Below are 10,522 nucleotides of genomic sequence, written 5' to 3' on the forward strand. Positions count from 1 at the left end.
AAGAAAATTTGGTGCCCTACTAAACGAATTCAAAACTAGGCCAGCGTGAAGCGCTCTATGCCTTTATCTTCTAATTACTTATCCGCGGAACTAAAAATTGCTTGCTTGGGCCCCAAGTCATTGTACCAAGCCCCACTGAGCTCAGTCCAATGGCTTGGTGCTCAAGTAATTTTTTGTTTTTGTTTTTTTGGGCTTGCGCCTTTTTGTCTATTTTTCTATGGGCTGACTTTACCTGATCGTGATGTTGGACCTACGCTTTGGTTACGTGTTTCTTCGGCACTTGGTGTTTTTCGAGCTACGAACTATCTACTATTACTTCCCAAGTAGCAATTTGTCGACGCGACAACGTTGTCTACCGCGTGGCAACGTTTTGTTACAACGTTGTTATTGCCTAGAAGACGACCCTATTCTGCACTAATTTGGTGGACGATTTTTGAGTTGTCTTGACGTTGCCTAGGCAACCTCCTATGAAGCAACATCGTTTCGTAAGCGTTGCATAAGACAACTGTCAGAGTCAGACTAGTTATGTTTTTTTACCTATATTTTTAACACCTGTATGGTGAATGCGAAAACCAAAATGGTAACTATTTTGACATCGTATTAGGTATTTAAATTTATATAAATACATAAAGGACTTAAACAAAATTACCTGATCTGAAATTTATAAACGCATCTCAGATTACCGTCAAATATGGATATTTCACCCTTAAAAAACACACGCGCTACTTTTTTACGACATTTTTGACAAAAAATATGCGAAGTTAAAAAAATCAAATTTTAATATAAAAGTCAAAATTTATGTTAAAGATGTTCTGTATAAATTTAATGTATTGATGGTGCTTTTAAAGGTATCAGAAAATGCCTGCATTTTTTATATTCTGTATTTTCATTTTCTTTACATCCCAAAAATCTTAAGTAAAACCAAAATGGTGCATTAAACAGTATTACCTTATTACTAAAAAAATAACTTATTACCAACCCTAGACCCATAAGACAACTTAGAAGTCCAATCGCCAACCAAGCCCGGCCGCGCTTACTATCCCAACCATTTTAGAACGCACCCTCTTATTGGGTGACAGAGAGGTCATGTGACCAGTGTCAAAAGTGTAGCATTCTCCTTAACAGCGTTGCCACATTTAGAAGATTTCTACTTTTTTGGTAGATTTTTGATATTTTTTAAAATATTCTAGTAGGTAATATTTTTTAGTAGATGGGGTGGCGATTGGGCTATGCTGGTCTATTACGCAATCGAATTTAAAGCGGACTGTATGGAAATAATAACAAAAAAATTCTTACCTTATTTTAACTGGTAGGTCGAGAAGTCTTCAGTTATTAGTAAGGTGAAGGAAGGAGGGAGAAAGGGTTAATTTATTTTTTACTATAACTGAAACCGGCGTTTTTTGGCGACACTTGATAACTACAGGAAACGACTTAACAATTCAATTTGTTCTTACTTACTGACGACCACGACTAGTTAGTACTAACGAAAGGTAATTAAAGAGAAAACAAAAAATTTAGTACAATATCTGGGCAAGAAAATAGGCCAGGTACTTCGAATGAAATAAATTTAATGAGGCCAAAACATCCTGCCCCCCCGAGTTTATTTTTAAAATAAACGAAAAATCAACGAAAACTAATTTAATTTTAATATGCTAAGTCTGCACATGAACCCATCACCCTAAACTAAAATTTTAACTATCAAATAAAATAAAAAAATCCTCTCCAGTTTATTGACTGGGTAGAGGACACAGTTTAACGACTGGGCGCATGTAACTACCGTGCTTGGTTCGCACTTTTACGATTCGAACAATCCCATCTTTTCCAGGATACAAAGTCTCTATGACTGCCAGAGGCCACTGTAAAGGTGGGATAGTTTCATTTTTTATTATAACTACCATTCCCTCTTTGGGAGGGTTCGAGTTAGTGTTCCATTTTAAACGAGACTGCATAGAAGACAAATATTCTGAATGCCATCTTTTCCAATAATGTTGAACAATGCAATCTAATAATTTATATCTTTTCAAAGTACTCATATTTTTATCAAGATCAATATCCATCGAGGGTAATGACACTAAAGGTTCTGTACATAAAAAATGCGATGGAGTCAGCGCGACTGGATTTTCAGGGTCGTTACTTTGAACACAAAGAGGACGCGAATTCAAAAGACACTCGATTTGTGTCAGAACAGTTAAAAATTCTTCGTAAGTAAGGATTTGATTCCCCACAACTCTATTTAAATGAAGTTTTACACTTTTTATATTGCTTTCCCAAATACCACCGAAGTGACTGCCATAAGGTACGTTCATTTTCCAAGAAATTTTGGTATTATTAAGTTCCTGTTGGAATGCATCTTTATAAGTTTTTGAAGTAGTTAATTGATATATTTCATCGAGGACTCTCTTGGCACCCACAAAATTTGTGCCATTATCTGAATATAAAACCTTACAATTTCCACGACGAGATAAAAATCTTTTGAAAGTGGCTAAGAAACAATCTGTAGAGAGCGAGGAGGCTAATTCAAGATGTATGGCTTTCGTACTTAGACAAACAAACAAACATACGTAAGCCTTTTGAGTTTTTACGCCACGATATTTTCCTATAGTAATGGAAAACGCACCAGTATAATCTACACCAGTGTGTAAAAAGGCTTTTGCCTGATTGACTCTTACGGCGGGTAAGTCAGCCATCATAGGATAGGTAGGTTTAGGATTAAGACGAAAACAACGATTACATCTCCAAATTCTATTTCTGATGGCCTGACGACTAGATAGTATCCAATAATTTGTTCTCAGAAGATTTTGCAACAAATACGCTCCAGCATGTAAATGCAATTTATGGAAATAATCTATTAACAAAATGGTTAAAGGATCGGCTTTGGGCAACAAAATCGGATGTTTTTGTTCAAAACTACATTGGGAGTTGGACAAACGTCCACCTACTCTAATTATTCCATTTTCAAACGACGTATGGAAGATTTTACAACGAGATTTTGAGAAAGGGCTTTATATTCTTCAGAAAAATGCTTTTGCTGGACAGCTCGAATTAATTCAATTTCTGCAATTTTTAAATCAAATAGAGATATCCGTTTATTTAAAGACAATTTTCTAAGAAATCTCAATACGTATACTGTGGAATTTAAAAGTTTCGACCAACTGGAAAAATATTCAATAAGAGTATACAGCGGAGAAATTACACGAGTGACATTACCAAAGAAGGTTTGTGATCTATATTCAGAATCACAAATCATAATTTCCTGTCCGTTGACAGACTGAATAGGCCAATATTCTGGCTCCAACAGTAACCAATTTGGACCAGTAAACCATGTGGAATGGTTGACTAACGAAGAAGGAAACAAACCTCGAGAGGCGCAATCAACAACATTTTCCTTTCCAGGAACAAAAAACCAATACTCTGACGGAACCATCTTATGAATTGTAACAACTCTATTTTGAACAAATATTTTGAGATTTTTCTCTGAGGACTTTATCCAATTTAATACAATCATGGAATCACTTAAGGCAAAAATTTTATCAATATTATGTCTAGGAGAATAAGTTTCAATAGCATGTGAAAGAAGCTTTGAGAGAAGAAGCGCTCCACAAAGCTCTAATCGAGGAAGAGTTATTTTAGACATTGGAGATACTTTAGATTGAGAGTACAGTAAAGTAACTTTAACTTGACCTGTACAATTAACAACCCTGGAATAAACAATGGCTGCGTATCCAGCAGCACTTGCGTCTGAAAATCCTACAAAAGACAACGACGAATTAGGTGTAACTGCTATATGGCGTGGAATTTGTATTTTGTATAGGACACGAAATTCATTTTGAAACTTTTCCCATGCTATTTCGATTTCTTTTGGTACGGTACTATCCCAATCTACCTTTAGAGTCCAAAGTTTCTTTATCCAAATTTTAAGCAAGAGGGTTATAGGAGATAGGAATCCCAAGGGATCAAACATACGAGCAACAAGTGAGAGCATGTTTCTTTTTGTACAACGGGTCGATGAGGGTATTTCTAACCCAAAACTAAAATTGTCACATTTTTCTTCCCATTGCAATCCTAACACTTTGGAGACTGACTTATCAAATTGTTTGGTTTTGACCAATTGAAGGGGTTCGGGGATTGTCGATAGTAGATCGTTCGAGTTCGACATCCATTTGGTTAATTTAAAACCACCTTTTTGAAACAAATTCACTAACTGAGTGTGTGTAACTATAGCTTCAGAAACATTTGGAAAACTGCTAATAAAATCGTCTACATACATATCTCTTAAAATTGGGATGATAGCATCAGGAAAACTTTTAGATTCGTCATTACATAATTGTTTTATTACCCTGAGACTAAGATATGGTGAGGCTTTTACTCCAAAAGTTAAAGTATTTAATTGGAAAATAGAAATAGGATCATTGGTATCAAATCTCCACAAAACTCTTTGAAACGAACAATGAGATTCAACCACTTTAACCTGCCTATACATTTGTTTCAAATCAGCGACAATTGCGATTGGAAAAAGACGAAAATTCAACAATATTGTGGTAGGATTATTTTGTAATTTTGGACCTTTATAAAGAATTTCATTTAATGACGGTCCTTTACTAGTTTTCATAGAGGCATCAAAGACTATTCTACAAGGAGTGGAAGGGCTATCTGATTTAAAAACACAATGATGGGGAATATAATACGACAACGAATCAATGGTTTGAATGGGAACTAAACTCATGTGCTTTTGGTCTAAATAGTCTTGAAAGATATCACAGTAAAGTTTTCTAAGTTTTGGGTTTGGTGCTAGGCGATTTTCTAAGGACAACAATCTATTTTTAGCAAGAACAAAAGAATCACCCAGTACATTAGGATCATTTTGGAACGGCAATGAAACTGTGTATCTACCATCTGCATCTCTACATACATTTTCTAAAAATAAATTTTCACAAATTTCATCTTCTGATGAACTATTAGTAACAGTGGGCAAATCCTCTAATTCATACATTCTTTCGACCAAGGAATCTAAATTCAACAAAGGGTTACAGACGAAAGACAAATATGTGTGGATTTTTTCAAAATTTGGTGCAGCTGAGCCCATGAATACATAACCTAAACTAGTCTCAATAGCTGATAGAGAATCTTCGCATGACACTCTATTACAACCAATGATATTTGAAAAGACAGATATGCCTAAAATACCATCTATCTTGCCAGGAAAAAAGAAATTCGGGTCAGCTAATTTCAAGTGTTCTATACTGTTAATACAGTCTTTGTCAACTGGTTGATCTGGCAACTTATTAGAGATTGTGTCTATAAGCAACACTTCTATAGGATATTGTATTTTTTTATCAAAATGGGAAAAGATAACAATGTTGGTTTTACCTACTATCGGGGTGGTTGATCCTCCTATACCAGAAACTGTCAAATTTAATTTCGAATAACTTAGGCCTAATTTTCGGGAACAATCAAAAGTAAGAAAATTAGCAGAAGAACCACTATCTAACAAAAATCTAACCTTGTGAGCACTACCCCATTTATCAACAACTTTAACCATTATTGTCCCAAACAGACTAACAGAACTCGATTCTGATTCATTTGGGATATTTTTAGAATGGCGGACATGTAAACTAGAAGGATTATCAGAAGAACCAGAGGTAGGCTCAGTACTAGTGGAGGGAAATGGAACATTCTCATTAGGCCGAGTAGTATTTGGCTTATGCAACTTGGAATGGTGCCTAGCTTTGCACACAACACAAGAAAATTTTGACGGACAATTGGATACTCGATGCTTTGAAGAAAAACAATTTAAACATAAATTATTTTCCTTCACTAATTTAAATCTGGATTCAAATGGTAGCCCTAAAAAGTGCTTACAGTCTTTAATTAAATGTGGGCCTTTTTTACAAACAACACAATCTATGGAGGAATACGTATTCTGTTCTTGCAAATGAAACGATTTGTTCGGTTTTTGAAACGAAAAATTATTTTTGGAATTCCTTGATCTATCATTTTTAATAAGAGATTTACTACGTTGGCGTAAAAATTTCAATAAATCATCATAAGCGGGTAAATCATTATTATTTCTTATTAAATCAAATGAATCTATGGTATCTTGTGGTAATTTTAACATAGCTAAATAAGTTAAAATATGATCATCTAAATTATCGAGATTTAATCGTTTTAGTGCAGAAACATTAGTATCAAACTTTTCCAAAAATATTTCCAAATATGATGGATTATTAGATTGCAAACCGCGAAAATTAACAATTCGATCCATATAGAGATTAAACAAATATTTTTTATCATTATATCTTTCAACAAGCATATTCCAAATAATGTCATAATTATTAGGAATGGGTTCTATTGAGCTACAGCTTTTCAAGGCTTTCCCGGAAATACAACTCAACAAATACTGTAGCTTATCGGACTTGGGATATTCTATTTTGTTATGAACAAATTGTTTGAAATTTTCATAGAAAACAGGCCACAGAGATATATCTTCACCATCAAACTTAACTAATTCAAATTTGGGCATTTTAATAGTAGAATTATTAGTACTATTGGGATTATTACTCAAAACAGCAGGTTTATTTATTAATAATGAAGCTAAATATTCAATATTGGAGTAGAGATCATAAAATGCATCTAAATGCGTATGGTATGCAACGCCAGCATCTGGCTCCATCTCTTGTTTTAATATAACGATATCTTGAACAATTTCCTCATATTCTGATAGAGTTTTTTCGAAAGTACTATATCTAACTGCAAAGTTACGCATTTTTGAGGCATTTTCTGGATCTTTTTCTAAGGCCGACCCGGCATCGTAACATAATTGAGCCCTACGAAAGATAGTTTCACGTTTAGAGCATAATCGCTCCAATTTTAGTTCGTTTTGACTTTTAGGCATGTTTAATAATAAATATTGAAATTCTTCCAAAAAATTATCAATGATGAAGAAATAAAATGGAACAAAACCCAAAATATGTCAAGAATAGTAGTTAGGTGTATATATTTTTTCAACAATTACTAAAATTTTATTAAACTAAATCCAAACAAATTATTTTTAGGTTTGCAAAATATCCAAATCAAATATATTTACTTAATCAAAATCGATTTCACTAAGCGATGGGTTCAGAAGCAAAAACACGAATTCAATGTTCCAACTATAGTCGACCGAAGAACAAGGTTTTTCGATACACGACAAAAAAAGGGTACACTACGATTTAATTAGATTTTAACACGACAAATATACTATACCGATTACAATTATAATTTTAAATAAATTTATCCAATGCGAAAAATACGATAGATCAGATCTTGAACCGGCAAAGCAACAACGAAATTGATTCAAGACGATCCGGCTCGAAGGACCAAACTTATGGGGTGGCGATTGGGCTATGCTGGTCTATTACGCAATCGAATTTAAAGAGGACTGTATGGAAATAATAACAAAAAAATTCTTACCTTATTTTAACTGGTAGGTCGAGAAGTCTTCAGTTATTAGTAAGGTGAAGGAAGGAGGGAGAAAGGGTTAATTTATTTTTTACTATAACTGAAACCGGCGTTTTTTGGCGACACTTGATAACTACAGGAAACGACTTAACAATTCAATTTGTTCTTACTTACTGACGACCACGACTAGTTAGTACTAACGAAAGGTAATTAAAGAGAAAACAAAAAATTTAGTACAATATCTGGGCAAGAAAATAGGCCAGGTACTTCGAATGAAATAAATTTAATGAGGCCAAAACAGTAGATTTTTGGTATATTTCAACATTTTGTTATGACTAAAATAAAATTTGCTTTTTAATAGTATTTACCCCATTTCTAAATTAATTTTCACACATTTGGTTACCATTTCCCAATCCGAAAATAAGACCGAAAATAAGATTCAGAATAAATAGGTCATTACCGAAAATAAGATTCAGGACGTAGATGATGAATATTACAGAGAAATGAAACTGGAAACTGGATTCTTGTGTAACAAACTTGCAGATTTCAAGTAACAGTGCAAGCAGTATTTCAGGTGTCATTGAAGAGTTCTGGCATTCGGTGAGCCTATTACAAGCTAACGATGGAAAACTAAAATATCTAAACATATGTAACTTTGCAAAACACAAAATGTTGTGTTCACGTGTTTCTAATGTTAAATGCGAAACAATTGTTTGAAGAATTTGATCCAGACATGCAGCTGTTAAAATTAGTGGATGACAAAATATTCTAGTTGTTAAATGTACCTATTCATTTTTTTCGAATCATGAGGAAACTATAATAAGTATTTTTGAAAAATTTAAACGCAGAATGAAAGACTGCATTATTTAGAAAAACCAAAACGTTTCTTTTGAATGAGATATTTGGAATTAAAATGACACTACATTTTGTCTTTTTTTCACCCCTGTAACTTATTAAAATAAACATTATAGAAGTTTTCAGGGACTTTCGGTCCTCGGTAATAACGTAATCTTTCTTTCTGCGTTTAAATTTTTCAAAATACTTATTAGTTTTCTCAGGATTCGCAAAAAATGAAAACATTTAAAATACATTGAACATTTTAACGGGCGACATTTTGCGCCTATCCCCTTAAGTTAGCTGTTGTTTTTATTATCAAAAATCCCAAATATATCCCAAAAATCCTTAAGTATATTTTAGTTTTTGATTTAGTAGATTTTAGCTAAAAATGGTAATTAAAAGTTGTTTTTTTGGAATAATTAGGTTTCCAATTTTTTGGAATTCCTCTTGGGACAGTTAAGACGGATATGCAGATTACTGTATAAGTATACTGTATTTACATGGCCTAAAAAGAAACTACTGATTTTGTGAAAGCAAAACTACTGAAAGAGTAAAAACTGACCTGGCAACCCCGTCTAGCAAAGCTGATACAAAGATTGAAAGATTAAGGTTATCAAATCTACTGATAAAACAGTGGACAATGGAATGGAAACCAGCTATTAAAAAAACAAACAAACAGGTTGTTAAATAAATCGAAAATTTCCAGCAAAATAAAACATATAATAATAAGAAAAAAATAAGGTTATAAAGTAAATTCTTTTTCTCCTTCTGAAGTTGCCGCAAAGGTGTCACACACCTAGAACAACACCTAGGGTCGTGACAGACAACTTCAGAGTCGGCCAGGGCGTAAATTAGTTTAGCATTATAACGTTTTTAAGTCGTTGTGATTGTTGAAAAAACTGAACTGTGATATGTAGTTGTCACAATGGTAATAAATTTGTTGCCCGTGTAACTAAAGGTATTACTTAAAGTTGTAACATCGCAATGTCAGTCGGGATAGGGGACGTTGGCCGAAACAACTTAAAATGCTCTCGGGCAACGTTATATACAGTGCATTTGTTTGTACTGACAACCAATGCGTCGAAAAATTGCTACTTGGGTTATTTTTACTTCTTTATCACTTTACTTTCGCTTTCTCTTTATGTCTCTCTTTATTTACTTTATTTCTCTTATTATTTATTTTATTTACTTTATTTCCCTTTATTTTCACTTTATTTTCTTTTTACGTTAAACATCTGCATTCCGACATACAAGATAAAGAGCTAGTATAATAAAACAGAATTTCATCTATACATTTTATTCTAAAACATTAAAAACAGTTGTTTGTAAGTTTATTCAATAGCCAACGTTATACAATATATGAAACAATCTTTGTCCGACAAAAATGTTGGGCATTTTAACGAGTCAGACACGTAGAACATACACAGGACAGGAAGTATGTTGGTGATAAAGTCTGATTTTTGCATGGGAGTTTAATGAAAGGTTAAAAAATCAATTGGAAGTTGTGTCCGAGAAAATTAATGGGAGTTTTCGTAGTCCGAATATATACTGAATATAGTGAATAACCTTGTACATCCATTGGGGCCGACCGACCGGCTTTGTTCCGTCATACAGCTTACCGACTATAATAACTTTGTAACCTCGGAAACCTTTTTTTGGATGGTGCTAGAAAGGTCACCAATGTAGACACTGCGACGGCAGCCAGATGGTAGGTGGAGAGCGAGTCGTGGGTTCGAAACTAGCTTTTGGAACGTGGAAGGGAGCCAATAGAAAAAATAGGTAAAGATAAGACAAGAGAAGGTAGATAAGAGAAGAGAGAGAAACAGATAAAAAAAGGTAGGTAAAGTTACCTAAGATAAGAGAAGAGATACCCCTTAACTTTTTGGGGTTGAAAGGGGAAAATTAAGAAACCTTAGAAACGAAAACAGGTAGGTAAGAAAAGATAATGAGGTTCTGAGACCAAATACAAGAAAAGATATAGACAGTTAATTAGTCCATATTTAGCGGTAATTTCTTTTATCAGGGAACTTATTAATAGTAGATAAATAAAACTAGTGAAATAAATAAAAAAACAATATATTAACAAATGGCTCACCAGAAGGGTGAGTCAAAAAAAAACACAAGAAATAAAGAGAAAACAATGTATATACACCCATCAAAACTGCACCAACAGTTAATGTGTTGTGGTGTACAGTTAGAAATAAACAAAAATTATGATGGAAGAAATACAAGTAACATATTATAACAA

General features: G+C 33.5%; 1 protein-coding gene across 1 annotated transcript; it reads right to left on the bottom strand.

Annotated features, from left to right (window-relative positions):
- Nucleotides 1-2,944: 2,944 nt before the first annotated feature.
- LOC126891007 (uncharacterized) lies at nucleotides 2,945-4,267 on the bottom strand. The gene has a single exon (XM_050660185.1). The coding sequence runs from the start codon at nucleotides 4,265-4,267 to the stop codon at nucleotides 2,945-2,947; it is 1,323 nt and encodes a 440-aa protein (XP_050516142.1).
- Between the last annotated feature and the right edge of the window lie 6,255 nt (nucleotides 4,268-10,522).

This window comes from Diabrotica virgifera, chromosome 9 (assembly GCF_917563875.1).
Source record: "Diabrotica virgifera virgifera chromosome 9, PGI_DIABVI_V3a".
Lineage (NCBI taxonomy): Eukaryota > Metazoa > Arthropoda > Insecta > Coleoptera > Chrysomelidae > Diabrotica > Diabrotica virgifera.